This window comes from Poromitra crassiceps (assembly GCF_964638095.1).
Source record: "Poromitra crassiceps genome assembly, chromosome: 8".
Classification (NCBI taxonomy): domain Eukaryota; kingdom Metazoa; phylum Chordata; class Actinopteri; order Beryciformes; family Melamphaidae; genus Poromitra; species Poromitra crassiceps.
This window is the reverse complement of record NC_139629.1, coordinates 48,507,413-48,527,431: the sequence shown is the minus strand read 5'-3', so window position 1 is coordinate 48,527,431 and position 20,019 is coordinate 48,507,413. Positions and strand designations below refer to the sequence as shown.

At 42.1% G+C, this 20,019-nt stretch overlaps 1 protein-coding gene across 1 annotated transcript; it reads left to right on the top strand.

The window, feature by feature from the left end:
- Window positions 1-540: 540 nt before the first annotated feature.
- abtb1 (ankyrin repeat and BTB (POZ) domain containing 1) lies at window positions 541-10,673 on the top strand. The gene is made up of 12 exons (XM_083642444.1): window positions 541-774; window positions 1,996-2,058; window positions 2,422-2,477; window positions 2,619-2,763; window positions 3,055-3,214; window positions 4,237-4,282; window positions 4,841-4,957; window positions 5,240-5,352; window positions 5,488-5,586; window positions 5,747-5,914; window positions 8,198-8,398; window positions 9,044-10,673. The coding sequence occupies exons 1-12, from the start codon at window positions 719-721 to the stop codon at window positions 9,248-9,250; spliced, it is 1,431 nt and encodes a 476-aa protein (XP_083498570.1). The 5' UTR covers window positions 541-718; the 3' UTR covers window positions 9,251-10,673.
- Window positions 10,674-20,019: the final 9,346 nt, after the last annotated feature.

The following is a 20,019-nucleotide window of genomic DNA, read 5'->3' as shown; positions in this document are numbered from 1 at the left end:
TGTGTGTGTGTGCGTGCGTGCGTGCGTGCGTGCGTGCGTGCGTGCGTGCGTGCGTGCGTGCGTGTGTGAGAGCTGTCAAAAAGGAAGAAAAGCCTCGCTCCTGGCCAATCCTGACGCTTGACTGCTGCGTAGGCGGGTGCAGGGCGTAACCTCGCGTCACCAGGCAGGAAGACTAGAAAAGACCCGCCACCGTCTTCCGGTGGCCTGTGCTGCAGTGTTTTCGTTCCCCCACATAAATGCAACAGTAGGCAGTCGCTACGAGTTAGAGAAAAAATAAGAAGCATGGACATACCAAACGAAGTGTTTGTTTTTAGCCAACACTAAGTTACTCGCTTCGCCCATGTTTTCTAACGCAAGAATTGAGCGGAATATTTTTCCTGGAGCACAGCAGCACTTTGGTTCCGGGTCTTCCGCCCATAGCCGGAAGACTCGGAGCGAGATTTTCCCATCCAGGCTACGCCCCCATGGGCTACGCAGGGCAGTGGGGAGGGACGTCTCTGCTCCTCCTCTTTAGTCACATGACAACCTGGCATCCTCGACCAAAACATTGAGGCTCCGATAACTTGTCAACAACACTGCCAAAGCTGACACAGTGAAGAACTCTCCCTACGAGGACTGAAGAAGCACAGAAGTTACTCTCTCAGAAATCACACTCTCTCCTGTCCAGAAGACAGGCCGGCTCAATGCATCGCAGAGGACCGAAAACACCGCGGAGAACATGGATGCTTACGATTTGTTTACAAGTTGCAAAAAGGGCGACATTTGTAGAGTCAGGTAAATATCTAGGCGTTTCTATTGAAGTTGGCGTGATGACAAATCGGTTGTCCTCATCTTTGTGCCAGATTATCTATCCTGCGTGTTGCTAGGTAGTATTGCTAGCTTCCGTTTTGCTCAAACTGTCAGCGCGCTACACGAATTTGGCCTAGTCTGCACTGCAAATATGTTAAAGCTAACCGTACTGGCGAATAACCGAACTAACGCTAGGTCAGATCAAATCAGCTGAGGAAAGCCATGTTTTGCATGCAACATTAACTTTGATGCCAGCTGGTAACTTTAGCAATTAGGTTTGTAGGTCGACTTCCTCCTAATAAGCGTCTAGTAGCTGTAGCCTGCAGTCAGTACCTGACAGCAAGGCATGCGAGGAATTATCCATTGTACACTTTTGACTGGTGCAAGACACGCCCTCTGACCTGGGACAGTTTGGAATCCGTAGCCATAGTTATTAATATAAAAGATAATGCGCATAAAGAATGCAGTACTAGGTGTGATGTAAATAATGCTGCCCCTGTGCTCCATACTATAAAAAATATATTTAAATATATTTGCACACAGCAAAAACAAAAGGACAGATACAAGTAAATGCAAACATTGTGCAGGCAAGAGACAGAAACCCCAGAGGGCTTATGCGAAAAAACAGCAAAAACATACAATATAAACATGGGTGATGTTCAGATTGATTCAAGATTTATTAAGTGTCCCAAAAGGGCAATTTGGGTTGCAAAAAGCATAATACAAAGTACATACATAAAAACAAATAAGACAATAAAAACATAAGAACAGTCTAGAGCAGCAGTTTAAAGTGCGAATATGACAACTGTAGCAACGATCTAAAGTGCACAGTAGAGATATAAAGTGCATAGTAGCAAAGACGTGCAGTGTGGCGAGTGACTGCCTTCACTCTCGGCACATTTATATTACAAGAAAGAGCTACAATGTATCATTGTATTATTGTATATGAATAACATGTTGGTTTAATTCACTATTGTTTCTAGTTTCGGCTATTCTACTGCTTTTGTGAGTTACAGTTATTGTAATGGTAGGGCCATTACCTCAGACCTATTGCTGAAATAGTCAGAAAGACAGACTGACATGTGATGTGAAAAGAAAATGTTTATTGTCACTCAGCCTTTGGGTGATCACCATCTGGACTTCATATTGATTTTAATTTGCCACTACACATCACCACAACTACTATTTTGTTTTCTTTCTCCTAAGCTACCTTGTTGAACAAAGAGACGTGGACCTCAATCTAAGAGATAAATGGGACAGCACCCCATTGTAAGTACAGTATGGGCAATTAATGGCTTATCTGGCCTACACAGCATGATTATTCTGATCATTCGAGGTTAGGGCTGGGTGATATGGACAAAAATGATATCACTATAATCCCAAGAAATTATTTCAATATCCATATAACAATATCTGCTAATGTGGAAAGTACAATAAAACTCTTCATTTTCAAATAATATCTTCTAATTTGTTTGAAATCTCATTTTGTGAGAGATATAATGATTAGTTGCTCTTTATCATTGATTAATTAGATAACATAACATAACGATATGATTCTATTGAAGGATGAGAAACGATAATATTGAATTATTGCCCAACCCTGCTTGAAATGTGAACACTTATATTCCCCAGGTATTATGCTTGCCTCTGTGGCCACGAGGAGCTGGTCCAGTACTTGTTGGCAAATGGTAAGTTTGGATTTTTTTTGCTGGAGTTATTCGCCAAGTAATGTAAACAATAAGTAGCCTACAGGTACATCTCGTCAAAACACAGGAATAAACCTATCTTTGTACACATAGCCCTCATGTTTTGCTTTGCTCTCCTTTGAGGTGCCAAGTGTGAAGCCAACACGTTTGATGCGGAGAGGTGTATGTACGGCTCCCTGAGCGACTCCGTAAGACGCCTGCTCAAAGACTACAAGTGCATCAGTGCCCAGACCATGCAGCGCGACTACTATGACTACTTTCTGCACATGTGAGGGTCAAGCTCCACCAGTGTGAAGTGCTTATTTTCTCATACTTCAGCATATTTCTTGCATGACAAAATATGATTTTGCTCCACCCCACGCCATTTAATTTAAGGAGACAAAGCAGTTCAACTTCCTCAACTGTTTCAATAGTTTTCAGTGAAGAGGAACGGGAAAATTAGTAGAGAGAAATACAGAACATACAATACAGAACCTCTGTGTTTGTGGTGTGTTTGTGCTCATTTTGTATCCACCCATCTATCTAACCCATACAGTTTTGTGTACTTGTGATGTGTTAGGTTACTTGAGCAGGGTCAACACAGTGACGTCAAGTTCCTGGTTCACGGACAGACGTATCCGGCTCACCGCTGCATCCTCAGCGCTCGCTCGGAGTACTTCAACACAATGTTAGAGAAGAAGTGGGAAGGCAAGAACCTCATCACCTTGAGACACCCTCTGGTAGGTGCTGCTGCTGCAGCAAAAGTCCAGTAGCATTCTGTGTGTTTAAAGTCGAGCTGAACCCAAAAATGACTTTTCTTTTCTTTTAGTTCAAATACCTGGGTATGCAGTGCACCTATTTAATAATGTATGCAAACAAAATCACAACAATCTAATTTCTTTAGTTTTTCACACTTTTTCACATCAAAAGTTCATTTTTCAAGATTTCATTGATAACAGTAATGTACAGTTTGCTGACGTCACCTAGTACTATCAAATTTCGACCCCATTTCAACCAATCATATCACGACATGCAGCTGTCAATCAAATTTTCATTTCAGGATAATTTTCTCTTCCAAATGAAGTCGAAAATGGCGCCTAGTGCCTGTCATTTGGCAGAATTCCTATCCCATAAACTAACTACCGTACTAACTTGGCCAATTGTTAGAAACACGAACAAAAAACAAAAACTATAATCTCTAAGAATGCAAAGAAATGTAACTGGCTCGTTAAAACGCGCATTCCAGGGATATCGTATCGTTACAGCAGCGATAATGGCGCGCGCATCCGAGAGCTTGGTTGTCAGGGGTCGCACTTCGGAGATTCCAGGCCGACGTGCTGCACTCTCCGCTCGGCAACACGAAGGCAGCTGGCTGCCTGCGGGTCACTGAGCTCCACTCCTCCCGTCAAAAGGCTCTTCCCGAGGGGAGCGCCACAACACACTGAATCCCACTCGATTTGGAGGCGGAACACGCCAGGATTGGCCAAAGCCCAATCCAGTCCCCAGAATTGTCAAATAAAATCATCAACATGATACTATGACCCGCCTCTCAACCTGTCATCTTAGACAAACTATGTTTTCAGTCTGAAACGGACTCATTATGCACGTGACGAACAGGTTCAGTTCGACTTTAATGTTTAATGCCTGCTTACTAGCCTGCATTAGCTCTGTCATTAATTAGTTGTTTGCATTGTCGTTAGATTGCCATAGCGAATACAGGTGAATATTGTGTCCATACCGATAAAAGCTGTTTTGATTTCAGATAAACCCTGCGGCCTTTGGAGCCATCCTGCAGTATTTCTATACAGGTGGGCGTGTGTTAGAGCTGCAGTTATTTTGCCTAACATTTCGGTCATTCTGCTTTCAGACTAGTAAAATTGAACCCATCACTACTATTACTACTTCTAAAACCAATGCCAAAGCATGACTTCTGAATAAACGAAAACAGTTGAGATGTGGATGCCTTGAAGTTTGGTGATATCTTTCTTCAAGAGTGATTTGGCACGGTACTAACAGTCAGACTTTTCAACAGTGAAAATCTGTCTGAAAATGGATGCAATTGGCCTCAAGCTGCAGCTAAGCGTACCCTTCAGATTTAAAGAGTAATGCAAACAAACCAGCTTATTATTATTGTTATTATTGAATAATACACATAAGCCATGCATTAATGTATTGAATATAACCTCAATATAATTCAAATTTAATTTTAATTCCCAATTTAATTGAATTCCAACATGGTCCTCAGAAAAATAACCAGACAAAAGATTTAATAAGGTGTCCCCTTATTAAGATAATGAATTAGAAGAATTGAATGCAATCATTTAATGTCCCTTTTGTGTTTCATTTTGTCACCTTCGTGCCTGCAGGACGTATGGACATCGATGTAAGCCTGGTGGAGGACTGCAGGCGTCTTGCTAAACAGTGCAAGATGGGAGACCTCATAGACGAGCTAGAGATTAAATATAAACAGGGGTATGGATTTGGTAAGGAAGTCCTCTTGTTCATGTTTACACTGGAAAGCCCCATCCATAGCCATCACGGGAGGAAACTGAGCTTTGTTCAGATAACCTCAAAATAGTGTTAACCTGTTTGACAACTCCGCCCCCATTCCCCCCTTTGCTCTGGTGCAAAGAGGGAATTGTCTTGTATGTTGTATCATTGAGAGCTTCTGCCTCGTGAAGCTCTTGCCAGTGTTCTGGAGCTCGGATTTGCCCTTTTTTCTCATGAGTGACGCCTGTCTCCCTTTCTACTCTCTCCCCGCCCAGTGTCCAATAAGCCGGGAACCTGTGTGAAGGTGCTCACCCTGGAGCCTCAGAACTGTCGGCTCCAGGACGAGATGGCTCAACTCGCTGACTGTGCACTTCCTGCAGAGCTAAGAGTAAGAATGTGACAGGAAGAAAACAAAAACATACACCATAGCTGCCTGTATTTTGATCCAACATTGTAGTCAAGTGTAGTAGTAGTCGTTTCAATGAGCATATTTTCTGATGCTGTTTGTGCTGATTTTCTCCAGGTTGGATTTGGTGAACTTCCCTTTAACAGAATTGACAAATTCCCTACTTATCCCGACATTTGCTTCAGAGTCGATGGTTTCAATTTCATGTGCCATAAGGTACGCATTGCCATTTTGCCGAGCTCTCACAATATGCTTCAGCCCTCAGTCCCATACTGTATTTGTACTGGCGTTGAGTGTCTTTACTGTGTGTGTGCGTGTGTGTGTGTGTGTGTGTGTGTGTGTGTGCACGTGTGTCTGCGTGTGTGTGCATGTCCAGGCATTTTTCTGTGGACGCAGTGATTATTTTAAAGCCTTGCTGGAGGATCACTTCAGTGAGGGGGAGACTCTACAGTCCCAACCCGGCACCCCGGTGCTCACTCTCCACAACATCTCCCATAAGATCTTTATCCAGCTTCTGTATTACATCTACAGTGACGACACAGAGGTTAGTTCACACGTTCTGTCTCCAGTGTTCTGTGATTGTGGATTTGTTGTCTGGTGGCTGGTTGTCCCTCTGGGATGCAAAGTTGTCACCTTTCGGCCATCTTCACCATTTTGATCCTAAAATGACTCATCCGTCGTATCAGTGCACAGTGTCAATAATTCACACAAATGAAAATGTTTTTTTCTCTGTCCTCTCTCCTTCTCTCTCCTTTATTCCTTCATCAGAATCAGAATCACATTTATTGCCACAGTGTCTTAGGCCATGTTCAGACTAGGAGGCCAAATTTGATTTGTGAACTTTAGTGACCTATTAATGACTTTATCCAGATTGGTTTTATGAGTCTGGACACTCCCGAGTCTGATTTGTGTCACTTGTCCCAAACCACATATGGAGGTAGTTTCCAATCTGCTTTCGACTGATGTGACTTCAGTGTGGACGCGCAGATCCACCAAATCTGATTTGAACTTCACTCGCAACTCGTCATCAAATGCTTCTGCGCATGAAAACCACGTCACCAACGTACGTATTTACTGACGCCCACATCGTTACCATAGCAACCCATGCCGATAAGGCTGTTTAGGTCTGGACACAGATCCGACTTGAGAATCAGATTTGTGGCAGTGCGGACACACTCCCAAATCAGATTTTTGGGAAACCAATCAAGATAATGATGATTAATGACTTCATCAGCAAATCAGATTTGCCTGTAATGTGAACATGGCCTTAGTGTTAGTGTTGTTCTGCAGTGTAGCGGTCATGTCAATATTCAGAGATAAAGAAATAGGAAAAACAACAAAAAGACAATCACAACATTGCAAGTGCAGTCCAATATGTACATGAGTGGAGATGTATATTCAGTAGGCATCAAGTATGAATTTACACGAGTTTACAGTCAGAGTTAAATAGGCATTAAATTAGATATGAGTTACAGTCTATGCGGTGCACAAAGTAGTTAGCAAGAGTAATGACGGGTGGGGGGGTTCAGCAGTCTCTTGCCGAGGGGGAATGTTTTGAAGAGCTCGCCTCGTTGCCAGGGTGGGAGTGGTCGGCCATGATTGATCTTACAAGATGGCTTCAGTGTTCTAGATGCATGCAGGTCCTGAAGGGACCTGTTTCCCCTGTTCTCTCACTCTCCACACGCCTTCACTTTCTTTCTGTCATGTCTCTCCTTCATTCTGTAGTGAGGCGGCATCACTTACAAATGGTGTCAGCTGTTAAACATGTTATTAAATATGTTATTTTAATTATACGTTTCTACCTCTTGTGTGTTTTGGGGTTTTTGCCCCCTTTTTGACTCCTGGGCCTCTTGGCAGCAGGGCAGACAGACTGTGCAAAACAACAACAACAACAACAACATTTGATATTGTGAAAAATAGCACAGCGAATATTGCAATATTCAATATTAGGAAGGATACGGTGGTACTGTAACATCACCAGAATGGTGGGTTTCCATCTTGAGGTCGAGGAGTGTTAAGGTGTGTAACAAAATGAATGCGAGTCCTCGTGAGTCCCGAGTGGTAGCGAGTAGGTTGGTTGAACTCACTCACCCGGTATAAAGGCCCCGTTAACCAGCTCCGCTAAAGGAGCGTAGCTCTCTTGGCGTAGTGGTTAACGCGTGCGCTTTGGAAGCGGGAGGTCGGTGGATCGAATCCCGCTCCACCCCTGGGCAAGCCCCTAATTCACATTCACATGGGTTTGCAGCCGGTGCTGTCAACACAACGCAGGTTACAAAGGCACATAACAAAGATGAAGCTACTTGAACACATTTCATAGCCTTATTCAATCAATGAAAGTGTGGACCCAAGCAGCTCAAAAGGCAAAAGTATTCAAATGGAAAAACGGTGGAGCTACTAGGAGTATTTTTATATAGCAATATTTAATGCGAAGTAATATATCTGTGTACAGGCAGTTACAAATCAGAATAATTAATTATTCTGATTTGTAACTGCCTGTACACAGATATATTACTTCGCATTAAATATTGCTATATAAAAATACTCCTAGTAGCTCCACCGTTTTTCCATTTGATAGCCTTATTCAAGGAAAGGATGTACGATGTAAGAGGCCTTATTCAAGGAAAAGATGTACATTTTAAATTTAAAATGTACAACATTAATCCTTCCCTTGAATAAAAAGTAGATTTTAAATGTACCGTACATTTAGTTTAGATGATCAATAAAACAACAGGAAGTTTAATGAGCAGGGTTAAACCCTGTTAATTCTGGTGGATTTGTTGACCGCAGTCTGCCACATGTAAACTCCGATCACTGTGTTTATGTCCAGCTAACTGCAGAAAACGCGTGTGACGTGCTCTGCATGGCCGACATGTATCTGCTGCCGGGGCTGAAGCGTCTGTGTGGGAAGACGCTCGCTAACACGATATGCGAGGACAACGTGCTCCACATGTGGAAGACCGCCAAGCTTTTCCGCCTGTCTCGCCTGGAGGACCAGTGCACAGAGTTCATGGCCAAGATCATCGAGAGGGTGAATGTCTGCCTTTGTGTCCCAGTCAGTCTGCAGTCGGTGACCGAAGCGCACAACAATACTTTGTATTCATGCTTCCTATATACTGTGTGTGCATGAATTATTGAGTGGCTTGTTATTGACGTTCATACAGTGGGACGCTTCGGCTGAGCAAACTAATTGGTCAAAGATGTATTCTAGTCACGCTCGCAATTCCCATAAAGGTAGCTAGCTCCCATAAAGCATCCTGGTCGTGCTTATTGGTTGCTATGCCAACTCTAGTGGTACCCAGGGAGCCAGCTTTATTTGTTCCTGTTTTCTTAGAGGAAAACATGAAACATCTTCGAGAGTATGTATTGGTAGCCATAACAAAACAATAGGCCAATGTTTTTTGAGGATGTTTTACTGTGATGATTATGGGTACTTTGGTGACGCTGATGCTTCGTTGCCATCCTATCCATAATCACAATAAAGAACAAGCTCTGAGGGCATATTAGAATATATATGGTTGCGAGCTATATGGAATGGGTGCCAACGTTATCACGTCCCCATGTTGTCAATCTGCGGTTTATTGTAACGACTCTGGGCTCAGGTGGATATGCTGATCAGTCATGCTCAAATAGCCTCGGGAGAAATTCAAATCCAAACATGTCTCTGCTGTCACAGCTGGTGGAGCAGGCGGAGTTTGCAGAGATGATCAAAGAGGACGCGGCGTCGGTGGAGGAGCGACACGAGACGGACTCCATCCCCCTGGTGGACGACATCCGCTACCACATCGCCAGCAATGTCCAGACCTACAGCGCTATCGAGGAGGCCAACCAGAAGCTGCAGGCCCTGCAGGAGCTGCTGCTCAGCATTGACCTGGAGTGCTGAAGTGATCGTCGGTGACGCGGTTTGTGGCGCCGGGGGTGTGGCAAAGCTACCGCCGCCGTGAGGTCTGGGATATTTTTCTTTGTTTGTTTTTTAAGTCCGACGCTTTGGAGAACACTTCACAAGATTCTGGAGAGAGATGGTGTGAAGGAATAGTGGTGTAAACCTCTGTGGCGAGAAATGACAGTAGGAGAGGGATGAGAAAACATATTTCTGTATGTTGGTTTTATTTCATTTATATAGTACAATATATATTTTCAAGAGGACTGGTGCTGGGACAACAATAAGGGCTCATTTAGAGGGAACTGTTTATGTTGACTGTTTAATTTTTGTGCGTGTGAGAAATACCAAATCTTGAAATAGATCTTGGATATGAAGTATTGTGTCACATCATGTTTTAAGTTTGTGGAACGATGGGTAATGACTAAGTAAATTGTATATTATGTATCTATGTTTGCATTCCAAATGCATGAAATTGGTTTATATTTAATAATTATTTGTTGTAGATACAATTTAGAGTAGCTAGTCTGCCTAGTCATTTTATATTGGCTCCAATGAAGGTAGTTTAGCTCAAACGCATGTTGCATTTAGAGTTCTTTACATTTATTTTTATGCAAATCGAAGCCAGTGAGTCAGTCATGATATTTTCACATGTGGTTAGGACATTTGGATAAGATGGCATTATGATTATGTATGTTGAAAATATTTTCCTTTTGAGGATATAATATACTCCTACAGAGTGTCATCTAGTTATAGTAGAATAATACTACTACTACAGGTGATGCAGTATAGTCCGAGCATTTAGGTTTATTATACATTACCTGCACAGAAACTGATGAGTTTAACACAAATTGAAAATAATATTTTTGAACTCTTAGTGTTGGGTTCCCTACCATAAAACTGTGAAATTCTTCTGCTGTACATACCTATGCTACATGTAATCATAATTTGTGTACTGCTGCCCAGTGTATGCACTAGAAAATAAAGCTGCTGTTATGCAGTGGGTCATTAAACGGCAGCATGGTGGAAAGGTGGGTTGATTGATTTCCCTCCACATTTTCCTCTGAAATCCACCGTGAAGAGTGGAGAAGCATTCAGTCATTGTGATCACAGTGAGGATGTCATCCACCTTGCTGCTGTTATGATGGATAAACAGACGACTGTTCTTATTTTTTTTCGCAATTATGTAGATATGAGTACTGTTCCTTATCCACATCATATTACATATCTCACATGCGTTTTGAAGTGTGACATCCTGGCTTTTCAGGAAATGAACTCCGTCCTACTTAGTCATTTCTTTCACCATATTTTAGTTTCCAAAAATAAATCTGAATATTCTAGCTCGTGTAACAGTGTCTTGGTTTTGCAATGTCTTCTGTAAATACATTGTATTTGTCTAAATTGGAATAAAGGTGTAGAAAAATGATTTTCCTTAAGTATGCTTTTTATGTTCAGAGGTTGCAAATACAATTGTTTTACGTTAGAGCAGAGGTTGTCAAACCTCTTTGGCTTAAATACCCCCGTTCCCTGTTTTCTGAATCCAAGTAGGCCTACCCCCTTTACCCAACTACATTTTGCTTAGAAAACTGCAAGAGAAAACGATAGCATAATGATGCAATGAATGAATGACAACCCACCTTTTGAAGAATTTAAAATGACAAAATAAGAAAAGTAAAAGTTGCAATTAGTTCCTCCTGAGCAGATTTATTTGAATGTTTAATTTATTTTCATGGTTTATTCTTAAAAAAGAAATCCCCATTTTCTCTATATATACCTACAGTACCTCCACCCCGATCAGGGAACCACTGATTAGAGGATTGCTTGCCATGAATTGGCTTGAAGTTTAAGATAGGACCTAAAGGTGGCGCCATTTCTCAGGTTATTTACCAGATTGGACTTGGTGGCTTTGGTGTTTTGCAAATAGGCCTTTTAGTTACTGAGTGGAAACACACTCCCTTATGCATAGAGGCACCACAAATATACTTTGCATCTGGATGTCTTAAATAATGGGAACCTTTTCTCAATGGGCCTGCTGCCCACATCTTCTATGTAGACAGTTCTCCATCTTTCAGATCACCTGTTTGTCATGAGTCCACAGAGGTGTGCTCACACACACTACAGTAAAGAAGTAAGTAATGCTTTATTTACATAGCGCCTTTAAAACACAGGGTTACAAAGTGCTTCACACATAAAACACCAGGGATGTGCACAGATAGACACCAGGTGGTGCCCAAGCACCTGCCCTTTTGGCCTTTGACTGATAAGTGCCCTTTATCTAAGACACTTCCGCCACCGATATTATTGTCTTTCAGTGGCTTTCATGGGATAAATAACGCTCAAAATTTCGGCTACATTTTGGCAAAGGAAAAACAGGCATGGCCATATCCAAAGGGGTCCTTTGACCTCTCACCTCAAGATATCTCAATGAGATTGGTTCTATGGGTACCCACAAGTCTCCCCCTACACACACACACACACTGTTTTTGGCACACATTTTTGCATGCTGTATAAATGTGTTATCTTTGCTTATTCTATTTGAGTATTTCTGCATATGGGGTTCCTAAACAGTCTTGGAATTATATAAATTGGACATGACTGGAAAGCTGAGACTCCTGGGGATTTAATTAGGCCAATCCTATTCATGTGTGATGACGTTAGTCCCCATAATAGCCATTTCATAGTGACAAAGAAATTGTAAACTTGACCTCACTGTATAAAATGACATTTTTTTAGTTAGTACATTGTGTCTGTGTCTTACATTTTTCCGTAGTATGTGTGTTGAGATAATGACAGACTGTGAATAATGCTCTGAGAAAGTGAGCAGAGAGGCTCAAAGTGTTAGTTATGCAGCGCAAACACTAAAATATTGACTTATTTTTGTCTTGGGTTTGGAATAAGTTCAAATATCTGTAGGATATTTTTCTCACAGAAATGACACATGACATGATGATGATGACATATACAGGCAATGCAAAACGTACAGGATATATGAAGCAAATATCCTGTAAGATTAACAATGTGTACAGATGGAGTGAAGACGTGTCTGTTCAGATCATATTGTACTCCACTCTCTATACCACTCGTGCTTAATCGGTGTTAAGATTATGAGGGGATCTTTGGACAATTTTCTCCCCTCTCACTTTAGCAATAAGTTCATGCAAAGCTGTGCTCTTTAGTACAGTGGTTCTCAAATGGGGGTCCGCGGACCCCCAGGGGTCCGTGGCACTTTGCCAGGGGGTCCGCGAAAAGTTTGCAAGTAAAAAAAAAATGCTACATGTTACTTATTCCTTCTCAAACTACTTCCTACATGGTGCTAGTCTATCAAAATATCTTGGCTGTCATTGATTGTGTTGCATAGTGGTTTTCTGTACTGTTGACAAATTGTGATATTGTAAGTCGCTTTGGACAAAACAAAAGTGTCTGCTAAATGACGTAATGTAATGTAATAAAAAAAAAAAAAAAAAAAATTTTGCAAAATCTTCATAGTTCAATGAAAATAGTTTATGCTTTAAATCTAAAATGGTTCATGGATTACATTCTAATAACAAACCTATCAAATTAAAAGTCAAGCACGTTACCGTGGAAACAATTAAGCTTAGCCCAAAATCACAAATCAGAATGAGGGGGTCCCCGGTATATTTTCTATCTTGTAAGGGGTCCTTGGCTGAAAAACATTTGAGAACCTCTGCTTTAGTACATTTCATGTTTTTAACATGTAAAGTGGAAGGAGGCACTTCAAGTGTGGTCACCCTCGGGCACCACACTGTGTTAATCCGGGCCTGACTGTATGTAGCCTAACTACTTTTCATGAGAGGGGTGGTGCCCCCCCCCCCCCAAAATGCACACCACTGCCTCACACATTTGCACTGTAGTTTATAATTGGCCACCCTCTGGTCTCCATCATTTTGATTTGAAAGAAACGTCAAGGTAAAGGCGAAGGTGCAGAAGGTGCAGAAGGTTCAGAACAGTGGGCTAGCTTAATTCACAACAGGGAATAAGTTGTGGAGCAACGCTGCGGGTAAAAAAAAACAGTTCAACTGAAAAAAACAAAACAATGCCATCCATTAGAAAACAAAACCTTTGGCTTAGTGCCCAGTATCTTGAAGGCTTAACATATTGAAAAAGACAAGAGACGTAAACAACACAATTAGTTATTGCCCCAGCAAGCTTCCTTTACAAAATATTTTATGGTTGTTCCTAGGCAACTCAATCTGGTTTTGGAGGTGGGATGGGAAAGTTCAGTTTATTGGGTTTCAGATCCACAGTGCTCGCTCGGACAATTGAATATTTATGAGGTGTGGAGGAAGAACTCATATTTCTGGCCGTTTCTTTCCATTTCCATGGAGACTGTGTCTGAAGTCAAACAAGCCCCTGGATGATAGAAGCCTGGTGTCTTTGCACTTTGACTCCAGCTACAGTTCCCACTGAACGCTGCCACTGGTTCCAGCGGGAGGGAGGGGCACAGACAGAGGGAAGCGTGGAAATTTCCAGTCTCATAAGAGTTTGTTGAGAGCAAGACATTACTTGTCTTGATGCTAAAATGTCTGGGAAACCCAACTTCAGAACATGAAGTCCTGTTTACACTTTGGGCTGGGGTTGACCCCCTCCCCCCCTCTTCTTTGATTGCGTAATGCCTTTGTTGTATGTATCAGTAGGCCGGGCCTGTAGCCTATTTAACATGACTCACCCTCCTATAGGGCGAGACCCTATAGGGTGAGACACGCTATGTCTGTCGTTTCCTGGTAGGCTACTATAAAGGTAAATATTCTTTGCAGACTGTCTGGGAAAATAATCAACTAGTATGCATTTGACTTATATACTGCAGGGGTGTCAAGCTTAATTTCATCCCAGGCCACATCAGCATTATGGTTGTCCTCAAAAGGGCCGGTTGTAAATGTAACACGATATAAATGTATAGCTTATCAATGTGTTATCATATTTCATAATTGCCTCTGATTTGATTATTATAGTCTTTTTGTAATAACGTAAGCTATGAAAGCAGAATTATAGGATAAACAATGGCAAACTAGTAGCCTACAACTATTATTCAATTTAACAATAGCTATTTTGCAAAGAATTGTATTGCGCAAATTGTATTCATTTGCTAGCTCTCGCGGCGGGCCACATAAAATGAGGTGCTGGTCCGGATTTGGGCCCCCGGGCCTTGAGTTTGACACGTGTGAAATATAATCCGGGGAAGTCTACAAGCAAAGCCTTATAATCCCTCATAATAAAGGTCTACCTGTTAAACCCAAACTATTCAAATGTTCTCATTCTCAACCGACATGAATGGATTTACATGGCATCTTTGGGAAGAGTGAGTCAGGTTTAGTGCACACAAAGTACACACAGACCTCCATAAAACGTCTCTATCATCTCGATTCTCGAGATGTGACCGGTGTCATACAGTATATGAACAAATATGTTAATCCATTATGTATTTTAATTTCACACTTTTTTAATAGCCATTTACTTCTGAAATTAAAACCTTGATTGTAATTGGAATATCCTGAATTTGCAGCTACGACGACCTTTAAAAGAAGCCAATACGAATTCTATCAAAACAACTGCATTTAGTTTTTCTCTCTCCGTGCTAGTCGTGAATCGTATTTAGCTAGAGAGACCTAGCCTGGGTAAACCCAGCCTCCACGTGACCTCTATCTATATATGATAGCACATAGATAGAGGTCACGTGGAGGCTGGGTTTACCCAGGCTAAGAGAAACCACCCTGACTGTGACGTGTCCGACACAATCCTGAAGAACATCGCGTGCAGCGACAGTCCCTGTGTGTTTCTGCAGCACAAAATGATGAACGCCGTCTGGACGAGGGCAGCATGCATGTGTCAAATCTCTTGGCTTTTGACTCACTCTAAGGCAGGGATTCTCACCCTTTTTCACATCAAGGACCCCTACGTTAGTCCATGTTAGAGCCACAGACCCCCCATTTGATAACATTGTGTCTCTCTGACCCAAATCTGAGAATATGTGTTTATTGTCAGATTATGATTTTATCCAGAATTCTGTGCCTATCTGTATTGTACAGTACAGTAGCTAGAGGGATAACAGAAAAACCATTCATCTAACATTCTCCAATTGCGTTCACTTCACTTGATTGATTCTTTGATTTGCCGGAGGGGCCCCCTGGGACCCCCTCAACGACCCCCCGGTGGTCCCCGGACCACACGTTGAGGACCATCTAAAGGTCGTGACTCACTCACTGAGCCTTTGCGGTGACATCCATCTCCTCACAAAAAGCCTTACAAGGGGAAGAAGAAGAAGAAAAACAACTCTTTTCTCCGCTGCTTGTCCTTTAGCTTCCTGTTGGGCAATAAATCTCGCCCTCTGCAGTGCAGCGCTGGTGTTCTTGGTTATAACGACGGAGGGGACACTGTAATAGAGTCAGACACATGGGCACATGACACACGGAGGCATCGCCAGTGTGTGTGTGCTTTGGTTGACAAAAAGCCCTGAACAACACTTCAGCCAGATACTTAGTTTGGCAAAGGAACATTTCCTACCGCTCTCTTTTTCCTGGAGCCTTCACACACACCTCACTCTACGTCCAACATCCCTCAGCGGTTCTCAACGTGCCGTTCGGGGACCACCAGGGTAGTCCTTGAGGGGGTTCCAGAGGGTCCCGACCCCAGCACATTTCTCAGTTAAACTTAAAGGAACACTCCGCCCATTTCCAACCAGCTTTGTATCATTAGAACATCAGTAGTATATCAGAAAACTGTAAACGGTTTTGAAGTCTGTCATTTAATTTGACAGTTATTGAGTGTTAAAGTGTGGACCAGTGACATCACTGGTCCACACTAACTCAAATTAATAACTCATTAACTCAAATCAACTCTCAATAACTGTCAAACATTCTGTCATTCATCTAGTTTGACAGTTATTGAGAGTTGATTGATTTGAGTTAATGAGTTATTAATTTGAGTTAGTGTGGACCAGTGATGTCACTGGTCCACACTTTAACGCTCAATAACTGTCAAATTAAATGACAGACTTCAAAACAGTTTACAGTTTTCTGATATACTACTGATGTTCTAATGATACAAAGCTGGTTGAAAATGGGCAGAGTGTTCCTTTAAGCATTATTTCATTTACAAGAAGTTAAACACAATTAGAGAATGTAGAAGAATGACTATTTTGATCATAGTAAATGACTAAATGTTCTTATAAACAGACTTATTCGTACCTGAATAACGCCTATTCAATCTGTTTATAAGAACATTTAAGTACTATTTGAAGTAAGTTAGACTAAATGAACCTTTTTGGACTATTTTGATCATAGTTTCTTATCTATCTCTACCCTACAATACAGACAGTCATGGAATTCTGGACAAAATCATATCTTAACAGTAAAGATCTTTGCAGATTTGAGGTCAAGAGACAAAATCTCATCAAATGGGGGGTTTCCGTGGCCCTCGTGCGGACGAAATGAGGGGGTCCTCCTTGATGTGAAAAAGGGTTGAAAAGCAGGGCTCTAGTCGTCTGCAGTTGATCCTGTTGTTTTCCTACACCACGTGTTTTCTCTTATTTCTTTATCAGCTCTCACTATCAGCATCATGACTGGGTTCATGATGTCTGTTGAGACCTGCAGGGCCGTGGCATTCACACCATCTGCCTGCTTGTCTTGCCAGCAACAGAGAAGATACTCATTCTCACACATGCAGCTAGCATGTGGGATTCAATACGTTAGCAGCAGATGGAGAGCGCTGCAGGTGGTCCGATGTAAAGCCGAGAAACATCATCGGATCTTGTCAGCTGAGTCTGGCCTCTATTTTCTCCTCGAGTGTTTAAGGAACATGTGTTGTTACCGGATGGCACACGGTGCATTTCTACACTATTAAGATCAAGTGTGCTGAGGCTGTGTTTGCGCTGGCATACATAAGCTCCACACTTGTGACCTTGTATTGATATGCCCTTTAGGAGGCAGTAGACATAGCTCGCTGCTGCTGTCACTGCCAATATCTTAATTTGCTATTAGTTACGGCTTACCACCTGAGAGAGAGTGGTAAGCCTACATACTTAGCCAAAGGCTATTGTGAAAAGCTCTCTCTCTCTCTCCCTCCCTTTCTCTCTCCTTCTCATTTCTTTAGACACACCATTTTCTCCCCTGGAATTTGATATATTTCCTATTTCTCTGAACATGCATGAATCAGAACACGCCAAAGATTTTGACTTAAAATGAAGGCAGAACATTTTATCACGTAGTATCAAGGAGGCGAGTTCCTATTATGCGTTCATATACGGATCCATTAGCTCAGTAGTACCACAAGAAAGGCCATTGTATTCGACTCTTAAGTCTCGGGCCAGCAGCGTAGGCCTATTGTACTGAGGCCATGGCTGGCTATTATGTAATAAATGGCACGGTGAAGGCTACTCGTGCTCTAAATTGAACTTTTAAATTGCTGCCAAGATGAAGATCTCTTTACAGGATTGCCCTGAAATGCGAGGGGGTTTAGGAGTCCTTCACTTTCCCCCCCACATTTCCAATGTCACGCAGTGTGCCGAACGCAAGGTTGAGGATGTCTGCAAAATTCCATCAACAGCAATCACGGCACACAGGCTTATCGACTGGGAATTGTGTTTATCTCCGCGCTCTGCATCCAAGCTCCTCTTGGCAGTGTGTGACAGTCATCAGATACTTACATGTGCTCAGTCTGCTCACATGACCTAGGCCCAGTAATATGGGATTAAACCCTACATGCTCACTTGAAGTATAGGAGCTGCTAAAAACAAACAAGCGAAGCCATAGGTGGTGCTGTTGCATTGATCCGTTTTCATGAGAGGAAAAAATGCATTTGGGCTTTTGCATAAATATACAGTGTAAGTCTGAGAGACAATGCATGGTGTGCTGCAGTAAAGACGCCATATGTGTCTGGCTACGTGTGTACACGCTCGCTCACCACGTGTCTGTTTGTTGTACAATCAGTGCACAGACAAACCAGACACAAGGTGACTCACAAGGTTGACGACAGTAGAGAACATGGCAGCTCTGCAGGAAGACGCAGACAGTGTCCCCGTCCCGCATGTGAGACGGGATTACACAGTACCACGTGACTGGTCTGTCCTTAGACAGACCTCTAGCACAAGACAGGCTAAATCCATCCAGGACACAGACCCTCCTACATCCAAATTTGATTGCTTAATAGGACTAGATGTTACAAGACCTAGAAGACCGCTGAACATCCTTATATCCTTGCGTCTGTTCTGTTCTTGCATGCAAAGCGGCCACAAATTTGACGACTGACAAATATAGGGGCAACTAGTCACTGAATGCGAGGAATGAGACTGAATATGATTATGACCTTATGAGAGCTGTAAAAACTAAGAACATTTTGTTCCATTGTAACATTTTTTTTTTACTGTTATGAGATCATAAACATGGAGAGAAACATCATTCCTTTTTTATTACAATGGGTGGAATGCTTTATTAGCATGCATCCTTTGTGGTGCTGCCTGCTGTTGCAGGTGCAACAGCTAACAAGTTAGACACAGCTTTAAAAAAAGTTTTTTTTTTATGTCCCCCCCCCCCGTTTCCTCTGACAACTACTTTAGATTCAAGTTAGGTTTTTGTCACAGTTACAAACTGTGAGTGTCCAAACTAGCATATTGTTTGTTTGTTTTTTCAGTCGCTTTCCTGTTCCTGTTTCCCCTTTAGGCGTCAGAAAGCAATTGGTCGTGCTGACAGAGCTTTTGTTCTCTGCAGGGGAAACCATCAGTGCAGCTCGAGGGACTGGGGTGGCTTTGAAACACACTTTGCTTTACAAGAACTGGACTTCTTGCAACTAGGCTTGCAAATAGAAGCATAAACCGCAACAAAATATGGAAGAAAGTTCCATTCTTTCACATTTTGCTGTATAAACTGGTCTCTTTTTTTAATGAAATTGCACAATTAATGCTTCTCCTGCTGCCTCGTCTCAGTCATTATTGAGTAAATGTTCCTCGTTTGAGCATCCAGTCAAGGTTTTATCCCTTTATTTTCCATTTTTGAAAAGGCAAAATGGTAATCTTACTAAAGCTGACTCTTAAAAAGCATGGAGCAGGGTAAATCCTTTACTAAATCAGAATCTTACATATTGACTCACTGGGGGTTACTCTAACCTGCCCTAGGCTCTTTAAGTGATCAACCAGATTCGATTAGCCTATAGAGAAATACAAAGCTTGAGACACAATGAAATAATTATAATAATGCATAATATATTGACTGTCACCCACATATTCTACTACCTTATGTTCACTGTTCCTTATGTGTTAGTAGGAAGCATCTTCCTCTGACTGTAGCCCTATAAGGCAAGTTACCTGCAATAGGCTACATGACATACAAAGTCGACACGTGGCCTTGCCATCTGTTTGGTATGGCTGTGCAGCGGATTAAGACTGTATATATACAGTAGGCCCCCCTACTACAGTGTAATGATGAACTAATATGTAGGCTACAGGCTTTGACATGTAGGCTATTGACACGACAGACTTCATTTTGGATTCTGTTATATTATTATATCTGTACATAATACAATTCAGGGTTATTCAGTCCCTCTGAGCCTATCCGGATATTAGATCCGGTTTTTACTGTTCAGTGTTTTGTGCGAGTTCAATTAAGCTATCATGCAAATGAGGTGAAGGGCGGGTGTGACGCGCTGGCGGTGGGGAACCTGTCGCTTTAAGAATCAGGTCTCCTGTTGCATGGAGGAGAAGCTGGTGATTTTCCACTCAAACTGATATTAAACGCGCACCAGCTCATAGAAACAAAGATCACACA

Excerpts from the sequence above, each read along its gene's own strand:
- abtb1 (XM_083642444.1), top strand. The coding sequence starts at position 719 with ATGGATGCTTACGATTTGTTTACAAGTTGCAAAAAGGGCGACATTTGT. Across the intron at positions 775-1,995 it reads GGCGACATTTGTAGAGTCAG|CTACCTTGTTGAACAAAGAG; the intron begins GTAAATATCTAG and ends CTTTCTCCTAAG. Across the intron at positions 2,764-3,054 it reads TATGACTACTTTCTGCACAT|GTTACTTGAGCAGGGTCAAC; the intron begins GTGAGGGTCAAG and ends GTGATGTGTTAG.